The sequence below is a fragment of the Tripterygium wilfordii genome, chromosome 19 (genome assembly GCF_013401445.1).
Source record: "Tripterygium wilfordii isolate XIE 37 chromosome 19, ASM1340144v1, whole genome shotgun sequence".
In the NCBI taxonomy this organism is placed as follows: Eukaryota; Viridiplantae; Streptophyta; class Magnoliopsida; order Celastrales; family Celastraceae; genus Tripterygium; species Tripterygium wilfordii.
The window spans coordinates 13,034,082-13,051,001 of NC_052250.1; the positions used below are offsets into that span (position 1 = coordinate 13,034,082).

Here is a 16,920-nt window from a genome sequence, read left to right on the forward strand (position 1 = left end):
TATCTATATATGTTAACTTCCTTTAATAGTGGAATCCTAAATCGAATCACAAGGCAACTTTTCGATGAATTTGATGTATGATGATATGATCATATGTTCAAGATAGATTTTTAAAAGCTTGAAACATAATTTCTTTATAGGTCAAATATGTAAATTGCAATAAAATTGTTGCCAATTGTGTTTTATCCGGAAGGCAAAGCCACAAATATATAGGCCGATACGGAGGTGCACAGCAAATAGTATTCAGAAATGGGGCCCACATCGGGTGGGGGGGTCTCATGTTCTCCGCATGTGCGAGGTGACGCTTTCTCAGGAAAAATATGAACGTTGGAATTTATAAGAGAGAGAAAGTCAGACGGACAATAAAATCAACAGAAAATAGAGAGTGGCGCCGAAACTTGTGCGCATTGGTAGTGGCCCACTCTCTTTTTGATCGCCTGTCACTATCTTGCGATTGTGCACTCCACCTGCCACTCACAGCTGTCAGTTTATTTCAGGCAAATTCCATAAATAAAACAAAATATCGTAATATTGATTTATTACCTTTTTATTTAGATTTCCTCGCCAACATATTTTCCCTTCATCTTTATTAATTTTCTTTCTTTGTATGTTTTCGTTATGGAAGTAAAATCCATAAAATCCCATAATTTGTAGCACCTTTATGTGCTAGAAATAATGAATTTTGTCATGTTATTTTTGGTATTCTTATGTAGAACCAATAGTAGACAAACTGAGTATTTGAATTTCACAATTGAATATATGTGTATAATTGTTTTTAACCGATAACGAAACCATACAAGTTTGTTACGTTGGATAATCAATATGAGTCTAAATTAAAGTTCTTTTAGTATTTGTGTATCATTCTTTTAGGATTCTGAACGATCTAAATTTGATATGGTAATGATAATTGAAAAGGCCAAATAAAGGAAAATGTTTCTATCTCTATTATAAAACCATATTATATAAATATCTATTAGCTTCTAAATAATACAACATAAGACGTGTTTAATTATATAGCAAAAACGAAATAAGATAGAAATTTTTTAAGAGATTAGATGAATGAAATCTAAAATGATCTCATGATTTCTTATATTCTTCATCAATATATCTTTTTTAATATTTTTCTTTTATTAACAAGAAGTCCGATGACAAACAACTTTCATGTGCTCGCAAATAAGTTTTCTAAATGTGAGAACATGGTAAATTAGGTCAAAAAACCTAACGCATAACTATAAATATATTATTCTTGAAAATCGAACTAAAGAGCTCCCAAATCAATATAATTTCATTAATTTGGCATAAAGAGATTCACTAATTAATATACTTTCTCTAATTACTGCATAGCAAATATGTTGGGGTGTGATAAGGCAACCGGTTTAGGCTGTAACCGGCCGTGGCCGCGGGTTCAGGGGTATTAGTTAATTATTATTCACTTATTTGTTCTTCTCCTTCGCAGAACGTCACAGAAATACAAAGAGCCGTTCTCTCTGTCTGTCTCTTCTAACAGTATGTAAATCGTTAAAAATTCTGAAAATTATTTCTCCAAGTCGCTTGAAATCCAAAATCCTACACAGAGACATACATGGCTTTGTTTAGCTTTTATCTGTTTCATCTAATCTACATTGTCCTGTTTTCAAGCCTCTGTTTTGCTGCAGACCCAACTGTGTCTTATGACTTCAAAGTCTCCTACACCACTGCTTCCCCTCTGGGTGTTCCTCAACAGGTTTACAGTTCTACCCAACTCTTCATTTCTTTTTTCTTTTTTTGGTAAGGAGTTCAACACTACTCCTTCTGTGAGGTATCGAATTTTTTGTTTCTGTGGGTTTTTTAATTTTTTCTTGAAATGGGAATGATGTCTATTTGTTTTTGAACTGTGTTTAGTTTGATATTCAAATTGGATCTACCGGAAGTGCATATGTTAAACATGTCCGTCGATGGCTTTTGTTTTTGTTTTAGTTTTCTTTTTGACATTACAGGGAGGTTTTCATGTTTTTTAGGGGTTAGGGTTTTTGACAGAACTTGAGTTCATCTGGATGGGATGTGATTCCTTATGTTCTCTATATGGGTTCTATTGCTTTCTGATAAATCAATTGATTTGCCGACTTTTGAAATAATTTGAATACCAAGTTGATTACAGCCAAACAATTTCGTGTTTCGTGCTATCTCCCTTATTGTGTTTGCTTGCATCATAATATGGTGTTTGAAAAATTCTATTTGAGATCAGAGTGGTCTTTGGCAACCACCTATTAAACTGTAAGCTTCAATATGTTTTGAATTGAATTGGATTTCTGTGTGTAGATAAGTATAGATGATAGGTTATAGTTGCCACGCTATGTGTTTCACGATACTCTCTGGCACCTAGTGTGAGGTTTACTGAGAGAGCACATATCCAAAAACTATGGGAATGGAATTTTGGCAATTACATTGCAGTTGATCACATGTTCGACAATCTTTCTTAATTATATTGTCTTTGACTGCAGGTTATTGCAGTTAACGGGCAGTTTCCTGGTCCGCTTATTAATGCTACCACCAATAACCATGTTATTGTTAGTGTACAGAATGAATTGGATGAAAATCTTTTGATAACTTGGTACGTTTAATACATTAAAATTTTAGTTTTCATTCATAACCCTTTGAAAATGACAATGAGAAGTTCTTAATTGATGGTTGTGACAGGTCTGGAATCCAAATGCGGCGTAATTCATGGCAAGATGGTGTGCTTGGAACGAATTGTCCTATCCCTCAAGGATGGAATTTTACTTATCAGTTTCAAGTTAAGGATCAGATTGGGAGCTTTTTCTATTTCCCATCCCTCAGTTTCCAGAGAGCCTCTGGAGGCTTTGGTCCAGTTATAATTAATAATCGCAATATTATCCCAATTCCTTTTGCTCAGCCGGATGGAGACATTATCTTTATGATTGGTGACTGGTATACACTAAACCACACGGTCAGTAATTGTTCTAGAGTTTATACATTTTTCTGATCATTGTAGATGAACATGACGGACTGGACTAACATCTTTGTCCACTTTGTATAACTCAGGCATTAAGGACAACTCTTGACTCTGGAAAAGACCTTGGTATGCCAGATGGAGTTCTCATTAATGGGAAGGGACCTTTTCGATACAACACCAGTCTTGTACCTGATGGAATTGAGCACGAATCTATTCAAGTTGAACCAGGTAAAAAATTTCAAGCTTGGATATGATGATGGTGCAGAAGCCTTTTTTTTTTCTTATGGCTCTTAAAAGAAATTTAGCATATGTTCATCATACATCTATATTTCTTAGGAAATTGTTTGATTGTAGCCTCTGGCTCTCTTTCTCTTGTGGCTATTTTATCTAGTCAGTTCATGATTACGTAGATACTAATTGAAACCTGATCTTTTCTTGCTCATGTGATTTCCTGATGTTCATTTTCTCCGTAATCATTTATAATCGTTCATATATTTTTCTTTTCATATGCCGGCAGCTATTGATCAGTTTCATTCTCTGGTTGTGTCTTGAGCTCCATACTGTTTCTTGTTTAATATTCCTCATATATGGTCGCAGATGCTGCCAGCCTGTCATTGCTTGTTGCTTATATGACAATATTCCTGCAATTACTTTTGAAAAATTTGAAATTCTAAATTAGGATAAAACTTATGTTTCTCAGGCAAAACTTATCGAGTTCGTGTGCACAATGTGGGGATTTCAACTAGTTTGAACTTCAGAATTCAGAACCATAATATGCTTCTAGTAGAAACAGAGGGATTTTATACTGTGCAACAAAATTATACCAACTTTGACATCCATGTTGGGCAGTCGTACTCTTTCTTAGTTACTATGGATCAGAATGCAACTAGTGATTACTACATTGTGGCTAGTGCTCGGTTTGTAAATGAATCACTTTGGCAAAGAGTTACTGGTGTTGCCATTTTGCACTATACTAATTCAAAGGGACCAGCAACTGGTCCTCTGCCTGAAGCACCCAGTGATATTTATAACCAATGGTCAGCAATGAACCAGCCAAGATCAATCAGGTTTTTTCTCAAATTCCTCATATTTATGTTGTTGATAGCAACCATGCTTTTTACTTTTTCCTCATTTGGAAATTTGTATCCTGGCTTTATTTACGTCTTACAGTCTTACTAATCACAGCAGATTAATCCAAAATTGAACTGCTCATGTGTTGGTTAGGGAAAGGGGCAAGAGATGAGAATGGAACATAATGGGGGATAAGGATCCCTAAGATATTAGTGGCTGAGAGCAGACACAGCTTATGATATTTCTGAATAGATACACACACACATGCACACACTGCAGCATATGTAATGGTTGCCACTGGTTGATTTGTCTTGATTGAAGTGCTATTTTATGTTAATTAGGCAGAATACATCATCAAGTGGAGCCCGTCCGAATCCACAAGGGTCCTTTCACTACGGATCAATCAATGTCACCGACACATATGTGTTGAGGAGCTTGCCGCCTGATACTATTGATGGGAAATATCGTGCTACATTTAATGGAATATCATTTGTCAATCCTGACACACCAATTAGGCTTGCTGATGTGCACAAAGTGAAGGGATCTTACAAGTTGGATTTTCCTGCGCGGCCACTTAATAGACCTACTCTGATGGACAGATCAATCATTAATGCAACATACAAGGGATTCATAGAGGTCATATTGCAGAACAATGATACCAAAATGATGAGCTTTCACATGGATGGATATTCCTTTTTCGTGGTCGGGTAAGAATTTTTCTTTATTTTGTTATTGAAAAAAAGGATGAAAAATAATGCAATGGTCAAGTTGATTCATCAACATAGTTGTTGGGGGATCAAACTACGGAAATAGCCTCTTCACAATGTGGGAAGTAAGGCTGTGTGTATCTATCCTTGCCAGCCCCAGCCGCCGCTATGTAATCATTGTGCACTGAAAGTTGTTTACTTTCGATTTACTTATTGATGGCTCCAAATTCCAAGAAATTTATTGATGTGGCTATTTGGAAACAGGATGGCTTTTGGCGTGTGGACTGAAGACAACAGAGGTTCATATAATAAATGGGATGCCGTTTCTCGCTCCACGATAGAGGTTTGTCATTCTTGTAGGAACACTTGTCTTTGATGTATCATTTACAAGGCCATTGTTTTTTCTTATTTGTTTGGTTCTCATGTGCTGATAAACTCGGTGTCAGTGTTTTCAGCAAAGCTATATAAAAAGTTCATCTATGTATCAATGAAAGTTGATTCTGCCTTGTCTCATGAAATGTGTAGTTGTTTTCCCTGTTAATCCGCTGGCGCTGCCCTTTTAATATATCAGTTTTTATCTTCTTGGAAAAGAAAAAATAAATCCTACTCCATTTGCTGTGCAGGTTTACCCTGGAGGATGGACTGCTGTCCTCCTTTCTCTCGACAATGTTGGTGTGTGGAATATGAGAGTAGAAAACCTTGATCGATGGTACCTAGGTCAAGAAACATACATGAAAATTGTCAATCCCGAAGAAAATGGTGAAACCGAGATGAGTCCTCCAGAAAATGTCATATATTGTGGTGCCCTTTCTTACTTGGAGAAGTACGAGTCTCTACTACTAGTATCCCCGCTATTCTCCCTCCCCCCATTTTTACGTATTCCTAATGCCTACTGTCTGTAAATCTTCAGGGGACAGAATCATGGGTCGTCAACAACATCAATACATGGTGAAAAATCAAAGCTGTTATATAGTCTGCTGTTGGCACTTTCTGCTGCGATGCTCATTATAAGTTAGCCTCTTCAGCTGGTTTGATGAGGACAAGGTTCTTAGAAATGGAGGCATGTCTGGTTTTTTTTTTCATTGGTGGAATATAATTGTTGGGGTTCGTTTGTATTACAGATTCAGATTAGTTTTGAAAATGGGGGGGTTGTGACCACATACATCGTTGATGTTTTCTAGTTTTTCTGAAACAAAACTTGGTAGTTGTAGATGCCCAGTGAATTGTAAGATGATTGGGGATCCAACGGATTGACCATTCTTTTAGTATCCTTCTGATTTCCCACAAATGAAATGATTAAAACCCAAATTTCAATACAAACTGATTCTCTTAAAGGTGAAATTTGTGTATATTGTTTGCTGGTAAAAGCTTGTGCTTTTTGTGCCCACCTTGATGATCTGCCTGTTTGGCACAGTAAAAGTGGGAGCAGATCCGTTTCCGCCTTCCGCTGTGCCAAACAGCACAATGGAATCAGCGGATCCGTTAACGCTTTATAAGCTCCCAAATCATTATACTTAAATCAGCACAGCGGATTCAGCGGATCCGTTAGCGCTTTAAATGGGAGCTTATAAAGCGGTTTCCGCTGTTCATTTTTTTTTTTCAAAAAGTAAATGTGGGGTCCACACTGGCCCCACAAATCATTATATTTTATTATTATTTTTTGATTAAAAACAAATGGGTCCCACAGTTATATTAATATCTTTATTAATATATTACTTAAATCAATTCTTTATTAATATATCATATTTATTAAATTAAATTTAAGATTAAATTATTAACAACATTATTTTAAAATATACATTTTAATAAATTAATTATTTTATTTAATAAAATTAATTATGCTTAAAATTAATTTTAATAAAATTATATTTATTATATTCATCTAATATTAAATTTAATAACAAATTTTAATATAAAAATAAAAAATATAATATTATAATACTTTTATTCCACAACTTTTTCGTTAACGTCAACTTTTAATTCACGAAACACCTCACAGTATATTTCACAGCTTTAAGCACAGCTTTTTTTCTACAGCATTTCCGCTAGCATTGAAAATCAAACTTTCCACTCTACCAAACGGAGATATTCTATTATGTTGTATGGAATGATTTACATTACATCATTGAAATAGCCAGTGTGCCATATTTGGAATAATTACAATTGGTGATAATAATGCTCAATTGATCATAAGTATACTATACTTGCTCTTGAAGCCAGGATGATCAGGGGAATGTAATCAGATCATTGTTTTATGATGAGTATAAAGTATAACTATGATGGAGTATGACATTCTCAACATTTCCATTCACTTGAATTCTCTCTCGAGAAACTTCACTGTGGTAATTATGATTTACTACATCATAATTTACATGAATGTTGCCACGACTAATATTCCACATTGGATTAACATAACCCAACCGAGTGTTATATAAATAAAGTTATGTATCTCTTACACTATGATGTATTTTCTGGGCCTAAGAACCAATGACGACGGTCGATAAAAAATAAATCCATGTAGGCTCCAAACCAATGGCGATGGCCGATGAAAAATAAATCCGTGTAGGCTTGGAGCCCAGAGTGCACATTCATTTGTTTACAACAAATGTTTCCTCTTCGGGCTGGATGGGCCTGATAAGACAACTACGGGTTGTTTAGCAAGCCTAAGGTGGGCCTCAGCAGCTCTAGTGGTACTACTATTTGGGCCCTTGCCAAATGGTTTGGGCCCACTGGCTCATGCGGAATTGAATCCCAGAATCCCTAAAATTACGGATTTACGGTAATCCAGTATCAGCGTGCCGTCTGCCTACGTGGATTCCGACAAGAATCAATGCCCAAATGGTCTGAAAGAGAATATTCTCCTAAAAAAAAAAATCCTAATTAAGGAGTCTTGAATTTGGGGGCTAGGGAAGGAAACATCAATCAGTAAAAAGCATGAAACTTAAGATTGCTGGTTGGGCAGTAATTTGTGGGTGGGAGAAGAAGAAAATGATAGCAGCCACATGGATTTGGTTAGTTGGTTTCCCTTCACAAGGCAACAATGTATGCTTTTTATTAATGATTCAGTCTCCACCCATTTGGACACCCACGGCCTTAACTGCATGCGTGCATGACTTCCCCCTCTTTCTCTCTCTTCAGATTAACCCAAATTAGAAAGAAGAAGAAGAAGATCGAAGAGCATTGACTTGACTTTGCTTGCCTTTAATCCTAGGATTCCTTGTGTTACCTAACTGTGTCTCGCATGAAATAAATGGGGTTTGAGGAGACCATGCTCAATGAGTATGTCGTTTTCGATATAATTCAATTGTTTCAAAGAAAATGACATCTATATTGAAGTTTGACCTTACCCTCAAACTACTTGTAATATATATATTACACATACATATATACACCAATGCTTTCACAAGTCTCTAATATATATAGACCTCACTACACACGGAAAATGAGAAAGCCCTTTGTTAATTTGACATGCAGTATTAATTGTCTCTCGCTTTGCAAGCTACTTTTTCCTTATAAATATTGAAGCTTCCGAAAGGTTGCATGCCTCTGTGTGCGCGGTAGGTGTTCATTATCCTTCTAGCTATATAGTTATATATTCTCTAATATTCTGACTAGAAGCTAATTGTTTCGCTATTGCCAACATTCAAAATGTTCTATTGTGTTGAAACTTATATATATATATATCATCTTTTGATTCTAATTGCTCAACAGAACAAAAGATTCAGACCACGATGGAATGTGATTACAACATATAAGTTTATACATTTTCGTGCTTTTTTCGTATAATCCAAGATCTTCATTCTCCAAGCCTTCGTATGTTGCGTCCTTGGCTTATGCGTACTATACTCTTTTTGTTGTTTGAGTGCTTACTTTGTAAATAACATATATTTTGGCACCTAATATCTCCACTGTTCTTTTCTTTTCTTTTTTTTTTTATTTCCTTCACTTCTCGTCCTTAAGGCTTAAAGTAATCAACCAACGAGAGGTGACTCGGTTGACAATCGGTTGAGTTAGGTATATATGTGCCCAAAATTCGATTCCAATAAGAAACAAATTTCTCAATTGTATTTCAAAAAAGATGGATTAAAGTGATTAGCTACAACCTTGCGTCCTTTTTAAATTAATTAATTTGAAGATACATGTGCGTCAGTTACTTAAAATAATATTTGATTGATCTCCTGATGATGATCTATGGGTGTCATTTTTTGGGGCTTAATCTAGCTCATGACTGAGTAGTTTGAGTGGCTTGCACTCTTGAAAAAGAGTGCAATGAGCATGTGCATATATATATATACATATATATATATATATATGTATGTATATATTGCCAAACTTATCAGCAAAGTATTCTCTTGCACCATTATCATTAAGCTAGCATCATTGCGCCTATACTACACATGCACCCTTTTCATAATAACTCCCCTGGTTCTTGGGATCCTCTTGTCCATACAACGAGTTTAGAGTAGTGCTCAACTTGGTAATTTGAGAATTGAAGAGGACGCAATTTATTTGGAAATTAATTGCAAGATTTCATGAAATAACAAAAGTACTAATCATAGTAAGGAGAACTTCATGCATGGAAAAAAAAGTTATCCTTTCAAAAAAAATAAATTAACGACATTAGTAGTAATTAAGACACATGTTGTAATAAGTCAATTTCATTCGAATTCAATATTAATGAACATAAAAAACATATATGCAAATATTCAACTCCTATTAACTGCTCATGCTGCTAGTGTCCTTGGAGGAGGGTGACACGGCGCCGCCGCCCATGACCCCATATTTTTGAAAAAAAATTTAGTGTTATAATAATCCCAAACTCAATTAAGTAACATATGTCATTTAATTTTTTTAAAAATGAATCTTTTTTTAGAGTTCGTCCAGAACTCTTGAAAACTCAGATACGCCACTGCATACTGCGCATACACCTACATTAGTAGTGCACATGAGGATGTTTTCTCACACTAGCTAGAAACACAGTCTTTGCAACTTGAAACTATTAGTGTTGAATATTAAATTAATCAACACTAAGATGACAACGGTCAATTAAAGTTATATCTGGTCGAGCGATCGGTCCAAGTTTATTATGTACGTGCAGGAATAATGAATAATATATAGATCATATTCCTTCATATTAAAAATCCTATGATCAATATATATATATATGTACTCTTCCATACATACACATATATATAACTATAGGGTGCATATCACTTCCACTGATCAAAATGACAACTTGAAGCATTCTCCATCTCCATTTCTTGCTTGCTCAAATGTCCAACGACTACAATATTCCTCTGCTGATCATCTGATCCTTGAAAGACGACATCGTTTTCCTTTGAAAGATCTTGACCATCTTGGCTGAGTTGAGAAGCAACAAACTTGTCAAGAACTCTCCAATCCGTTACTTGATCCGCTCCTCCTCGCTCATGATCACCAAACAGAGATTGCAAGTTTTGCTGCATATGCTCTTCTTGTGTGAGTGAAATTGAGGATTGCACAGTATTACTTGCCTGCTGGTTCATATCCAGAACTCCATATGCAGCCATAGAAACATTGGTTGTCAATGACGCAGCAGTAGCACTAGTACTTGGTGGATGAAGCAATTTCGGACTCTCTAGGAGTGGGAGCTGGAGGAAATGATCATGGTGAGGAAGTTGGTACTGGAAATGATGAAGATCAAGCTCTTTTTTGCAGGTGTAATTAGGAAGGTGGAGGTAATTAGAATTCATGTTTGGGTGATGGGTTTGTTTTGGTGGTGAAGAATCTAAATCTGACATGAATGACACTTGATCATCATACCAACAAGGGGATTCATGTTCACTTGCTTTCCTTATAGTACTTGCTATTCTCTTCTTGAACACCCTGCACACCACCCAACCTTCTTCCTGCTCCAAATGAAACCAAAAATTTCAATTAACCAATCATTATTATAAGGGAAATGATAAAGATCCCAACAGTTGGTATCTCAGTTATCCCTATCATTACTGTTATTACAAAGATTTTATGCACTCATAGTGTGCAATTGGAAATTCTGATGAACGAGAATATATACATATACTTACCTGCGGAGCTCCATTTTCGTCGGTTTCAAGGCGATACTCGTGCATAATCCAGTCAGATTTCTGTCCATTTGGTGCTCGACCTTTATAAAAGACTAAGGTCTTCCTCATCCCTATCAACTCTTGTTTAGAGTAAATGGGCTTGTCTCTACCTGTAGCCTTCCAAAATCCAGCCGCAGTTGCTCTATTTGTGCGAGTTCCGGTTGGATATTTCTTGTCTTTATGGCTGAAAAAGTACCATTCATTCTGCTCTTCTGATCCTATTCTGCAAATCTCTGTGAATAAATTACCAAAATAAGTGTAATGCTGGTCATCTATTTGATCAATCTTGTGGGTTCAATCTATTTGATTGAAAAAGGATATATACGGAAATTAAGTAGTATCTATGTACTTACTACCTTGAAGGTCCCATGGCTCTATTTTATAAAGATCAACATCTCTAATGACATCTAGGTCAATCCTTCTTGAAGTAACTTTCTTCCTAAGGTAATAATCAACAAGTTCTTCATCAGTGGGATGAAACCGGAAACCAGGAGGAACACTGGCGAATGAATCCATAGTCTCCTGCGTGCAGCTAATTAGGTCTTCAAGTCCTGCAGTTCATCCAGTTTACTGTATTAGCACATACACACAAGTAAAGGCAATTTTTTTTCCTCAAAAAATTAGGATCATATATGTAAAAAGTATTCTCACTATGAGACTTCAAGGAAGGGCAACGTTTACTACAAGTTTCTTTCACACAATATTACTCCGATGCTACTTCAGCTGTTATCAATTCAGAATAGCTGATGCATGCCATATTGATGAATGAATAAAGATCAATGAACTTAACAATCAAACTTTCCAAATTTTTGTTCATCGATCATCCGTTAATATTAAGTCCCACTCGATCAATATTGCTTCCTAAACTAAGATTTCACCGATAGTAGGAAAAGAAAAACACATCAATCGTCATGTGTGATCATGGCAAGGTAGCTAGCTAGCTAGCATGCATGTAATCATGAGAGATTCACCAAAGTTGAATGGATTGTGCTTTTTTCTTTCCCTTTTTCACAAAAAACCCACCAACGCCACGCCTTCATTAATTCTCAATATTCTTGTAGCTTTTGTAACTAAATTACAGACTATATATTAATTAAAGGTTAAAATTAAGATTCACAGAGCTATAAATAATCAAGGGGAAAAAAAGGATAAACTAAAAAGGGCTGAAAGAGTTTTAAAAAAAAAACACATAAGACGAATTAGGGGTTTTTTCCCCCTTCTTCTGTAGCATTTTCAACTAAGAAAACCCTTTTATACTTGGTGAAATTCTTGTAGCTAGTTAGATAGGCGAAGATCGAATACCTTATTATATATAGATAAGCTAAACAGCCAAACCAAAACTCCCCTACTAAATTTAGCTAGCGTACGTATTTCTATATATGTCGTAAAACAGACAAGATAAATACACCATACAAGCAATCGATCGAATACTTAAAGATAATGAAGAGAGGGCTCACAAATCAATCAACAGAGAAAGGCTTCTGGCACTTCTAATCGATGATCGGCAGATCTGGATTAATTGTGTTCACGTAAGCAGCTTTTTTGCTTTCTTTTCCAAAAGGTCATATACAGAGAAGATTGTTCTTCTAACAGAATAAGACAAGAAACCATACAAACCGTTACATAAAATATCCTCCTCGGGAATTGGGACCCTCAACTTTCACGAACTGTGTCGAGTCGTCGGACCAGATTACGAGGAGGTGAGATCAATGTATAGAACAAAAATGGCAATTGGCAAGGAAATTCGTGCTGAGTCTGAGACTGAGAGAGGAATATTGGAAGAACGAACGAGGTAGGGTTAAATAGCAAGGAAACTAATGACTAATGAGGCTCTCAACATCAAAACCTGTTATTGTCTCTCAGTGTCGGTTTTCAACCTAAATTGGTGCAAAAGAGAAGTGTTTATCCTCTTCTCTACTGCCACCTCCACCCGCAACTGATGGAGACACCAAAATAGGAAGAAAATCAAGAAACACGCACAGAGAGAATCGAAGTGTCTTTAAGCTGTTTGTGTAAATGCTTATAAGAACAAACGGTGGAGTCAGAGAGAACTACCGGCACAGACCAATCACTAATTCTTAAAAGGACTCCAGAAGAACCCAAAAAGAGTGAATAGAAAAATAAAATAATGAAGGGTGATATAGGAGGTGACGTAATGAGACAGCCACCACACCAGCCAAAAAAGTTACAACCTCTGTCTCTTTGTGTCTGGATGTGGGATGGTGGACCTGGGTTAGCCCGAACTCCATTCCTAGACCCTACCATTTTTCATCCAAGTCTTAACTGCAATAAAATCACAATGATGATGTTGGAGCTATTTACCCTATGCTCTCTCATGCTATGAACTATCAGATTCATGTGATCCGATGGTTATAGGTGTAGCCACTGAATTCGCTACTCTTTTTTGTTGTCTATCTTACGTATGGTAACTAGCTAGCTAGACGGTTGATATTTATCATTGTCACTCTTGATTATTCTTTTAGCTATTTGTATAATGCATTTATATATGCCTAAATATGACTTGGATATAGTAATTATAGTTACATGATAAAAATACACATTTTAAACCCACCACACTTTTTTTTTTCATTCACTGGCTAGAAGTTGCAACAATTTATGGATTTAGGTGGCTTCATTGTTCCTAGTATCACAAATTTCAAGTAGTTTAATTTCTAGTAGTTTAAGTTGAGCTTTGACCCAATTTACCCTGTTGTCAAGTGGGAAATTTTTATGCATGCAAGCCTGATGATCCGAGTTTAGGCTCATATCGGATGTCTAAAAGACAAACTTGTATGATATCGTTCTAGGTTAACTTCTAGTTTAATTTATTATGAATAAATTTAGGGTAGGATCTATATTGTTAAAATTGAAATGGTTGGGAAATTAATTGTAAGAACCTTGAATGATGCATGGAAGATATTGATGTGCATCTATTGCCTATTGTAAAATTAAGGAGGAAATCACTCCTTTACTTTGTCATCTTGCAATTGCTCATCCATAACATGTTAATTATGACGTACAATTAACCTAATATCTGCATCATCTTCTTTTTCGTGTCCCAAAACCATATATAATATATTTTTTTTTTTGTAAAATATCATCATGATTCAAGAACAGATATTAGCATTCATTTCACTTTTGCAAGTCACTTATGACAAAGTTACGATGCGATTTTGCAAGTGAAGTTTACCATTCGCCTATTAGCCTACAGATTGCTTAAACTTATTATTATGTATTGAAATCACTCAATGATCCTACACACTCCTAGGATTAATAAAAATATGGTAATCGACGTACCGGTCGGGTTCTGCTCGTGTCCGATACGTTTCCTTACCACTTCTAACTGTCGTCATGACCCAGTTTTTATACCCTTTCAGCTTAGTTCCCTGTAACGGGGCTCGAGCTCCCCGTTTAAAGTTTACACAGCTCACGGTTTCGCACTTTTAAGCCCGTTCTAAGCTTCACAAATGGGCTTTCTAACAGTAGGCCCATAACATCAGGAGAGCGATGGTCCGCCAAATAAAGAGAGCAATGTCAAAAGGTTTTGTGAAGCCGGCTACACCAAGAAGAGGCGACTGAGCGGAGCCGGACTCGGTGGAATGTGGGCCCCGTCCGTTGGTAGTGATGAATGATTGTTCCTTAACATCTATGTACGTTGCGGCTCGCGGTCCGGCGTGGGTTAGCCACTATAATTAAACTTTCGCACCTTGGGGGCTGAGCTATGCTTATGCGTGTGGGTCATATAGTGGGGCGGTCCCCAGTGGTTCATGGTGGTCCCACATAAATGTGCCCATACCATGAATTTCAGTGCCATTCAAGTTATTAAGATGTGAAAAACTTGGCCATCATATGGTGGTAATATCTTTTGACTTTTGTTTAAGTGGTAACGAGATTTGTCTTCATAATTTCAAGATATATTTTGTCTTGTCCAAATTTAGAGATAAACAAGTTAAGATTGGCTTGGCTTTTGCCTGTTTACATTTCAATACATTACCCAAGAAAAGGAAAATATTCTGAATTTTAATTTCAAGAGCCGGTATTGTGGCACCTAACTCGAGTGAGTGGGACTACAAGTCTTTAAAATGTAAAGTTTGACTAATAACAATCGATTTTTTTCTTAATTCAAGCTAGTATGAATTGGTATTGAGTCTAGAAAGATAAAATTGTGTAGATCAATATAAACTTATTTAAAGCATACAAGATATTACTAATGTGGATGGACGGAATATGAGATTCTTCTCGATATCATGAGATCCTTCATAGCATAAGGTACTCCTATTGTTTTTTAAGTAAAACCCAAGTTATCGTATTTAGCACGTGCATGGTGAGAAACGTTGGTTAAAGAAAGTCGACTGACATTATATATTTATATGAGACAAAAAAGCTTGTCCTAAGCCAACGACATTAAGACAGTCCATAAATTCCAAAAGCGCAAAATGGTCGTCATGATGTGGGGCTCATATTCAATCATGTCGGTCCTACATTTAATCATGCGGTTGTAAAACTATCATTGTTCCCGTCCTCACGTTTCGGGGCGAACCGGTTGAGTGCCTAAACGCCGTTTATGTTCCAACGTGGCATAACAACACTCACTGGCTGAATTTGGCCGCAACCAATAGGGATGCGGCTTCTCTAATATACCTTGGGCCCCACTGAGATTTCTTTAATTTTTTCTTAAAAAAAAAAAAAAAAAAATCCTAATGCATCATGACTTTTCCTTGCAGCTACGGCCCAATCCCTGCAAACACGGAGAGCTCTCCGTAAGCTTTTCAGTCTGGAGATGTGGGCCCACGCGGTCAATCTCGATCGAAGCTACTACTTCAGAAAATTAACATTTTCCATCTTTCAATCGGTTCTGAAGAAAAAGTAACTTTCATCTTCAAATTGAACTCTAAATTCTAACCCACACTTTTGTGTTGAATATAGATGTTGCTTAATGTGGATGCTATTTTTGGCATTTAGGTCTTGTCAGCTCCGGAACATCTCTATAGTTTTCTTACCCTTCCCTCACTGTTATATCTAAATGTATTCTTCTTTTTTCGCCTCTCTCACTGTTATAACCCATAATCTCTTTAGTTTGGGAGAGTGAGTACACATCTTACCAATCAGGTTGTACTCACTATAAAAACTATTAGAGAATCAAAGCATGTTGATTAAGATTGATTAACCTAAATCAATAATATTTGTAAAATAAATCAAATCTCCAGTTATGAGATTTGTTTTATTCAACTTAAATTGGATCCTTGCATTCCTCGCTCTATAAATAGGGATATATCTTGTACAATGAAATCTGTGTTTCTTTATATTTCTTACTTCCCCAACAGTTTTACAAATTAGTTACAAACTTTGTGATAGGACACTGGATGATTTGATATTGAACGTCTTGGTTTAACGATTATATTCTTCGTATGATATAGAAGCTCAAACACAAAACCTTAAAAGGCTATATATATAAAAATTAATGTCACTTTTGAATTTTGATGTTCTAGATTAGATTAGTAGAAGTTGAGAAATATCTAGGAAAGAAGAGTAGAGTATACCTGGCAGGAGTATAGACTACTCAAAGCTTGATGTATGAATACAATGTAGGACATGTATTTGATAGAGCTATTAGTTCATACGTAATCATTCTCTATATAGGGTAGAGAAATGTAGAAGAGACAGTCTACCAGCTATATTGGACATGTAAGTCAACTTTCAAAAGAAGAAATTAAAGCCAAAATGCAGTTTTGTGTCATCCATCATGAGAATTTTGATGCACCTGTTCTAATACAATAGGAATTACAGATGGATCGAATCTCCAAAAAGAGAGCGACATACTCATGTCTCAGTCCACTACAATCGAGATTCTACTTTCTATTTTCTTTATTTTTGTATTCTTGCATCAACAAATTAATTATACACTTTGTGATGGAGCAATTGACTGCACGGCATAGATGCAACTAAATAGGCTACAAAATTGAAGCTCAAAGATGTTTCAACCCTTTTTTTTGCACAGTGAAAACCATACGCAAAACTTTTTGAGTATATACGATTTGATGTTAAAAAAATTTACAACGAGAATATTATCAAGTGGTTGATAAAC

General features: G+C 36.0%; 2 protein-coding genes across 3 annotated transcripts; one reads left to right on the forward strand and one right to left on the reverse strand.

The window, feature by feature from the left end:
• The first annotated feature begins 1,438 nt into the window (after positions 1-1,438).
• Positions 1,439-6,051, forward strand: LOC119986256 (monocopper oxidase-like protein SKS1). The gene is made up of 9 exons (XM_038830833.1): positions 1,439-1,723; positions 2,481-2,590; positions 2,677-2,947; positions 3,043-3,181; positions 3,654-4,020; positions 4,366-4,731; positions 4,996-5,074; positions 5,355-5,554; positions 5,642-6,051. Exons 1-9 carry the CDS (start codon positions 1,583-1,585, stop codon positions 5,745-5,747), a joined length of 1,779 nt encoding a protein of 592 aa, XP_038686761.1. The 5' UTR covers positions 1,439-1,582; the 3' UTR covers positions 5,748-6,051.
• A 3,718-nt stretch (positions 6,052-9,769) lies between these two features.
• On the reverse strand, positions 9,770-11,378 carry LOC119986030 (NAC domain-containing protein 26-like). Of its 2 annotated transcripts, none has more exons than XM_038830563.1 (3): positions 11,192-11,378; positions 10,797-11,068; positions 9,770-10,619 (listed from the first exon to the last, which is right to left on the reverse strand). In XM_038830563.1, exons 1-3 carry the CDS (start codon positions 11,349-11,351, stop codon positions 9,942-9,944), a joined length of 1,110 nt encoding a protein of 369 aa, XP_038686491.1. In that variant the 5' UTR covers positions 11,352-11,378; the 3' UTR covers positions 9,770-9,941. The 2 variants fall into 2 exon arrangements, with proteins under 2 accessions (XP_038686491.1, XP_038686490.1); XM_038830562.1 differs by having other exon boundaries at positions 11,189-11,378.
• Between the last annotated feature and the right edge of the window lie 5,542 nt (positions 11,379-16,920).

Coding starts and splice junctions, on each gene's coding strand:
- LOC119986030 (XM_038830562.1), bottom strand. CDS start 11,351: ATGGATTCATTCGCCAGTGTTCCTCCTGGTTTCCGGTTTCATCCCACT. Junction 11,069..11,188: donor GCCATGGGACCTTCAAGGTA/GTAAGTACATAG, acceptor ATTTATTCACAG/AGATTTGCAGAATAGGATCA. Junction 10,620..10,796: donor ACGAAAATGGAGCTCCGCAG/GTAAGTATATGT, acceptor CATTTGGAGCAG/GAAGAAGGTTGGGTGGTGTG.
- LOC119986256 (XM_038830833.1), top strand. CDS start 1,583: ATGGCTTTGTTTAGCTTTTATCTGTTTCATCTAATCTACATTGTCCTG. Junction 2,948..3,042: donor GGTATACACTAAACCACACG/GTCAGTAATTGT, acceptor TGTATAACTCAG/GCATTAAGGACAACTCTTGA. Junction 5,555..5,641: donor GCCCTTTCTTACTTGGAGAA/GTACGAGTCTCT, acceptor GTAAATCTTCAG/GGGACAGAATCATGGGTCGT.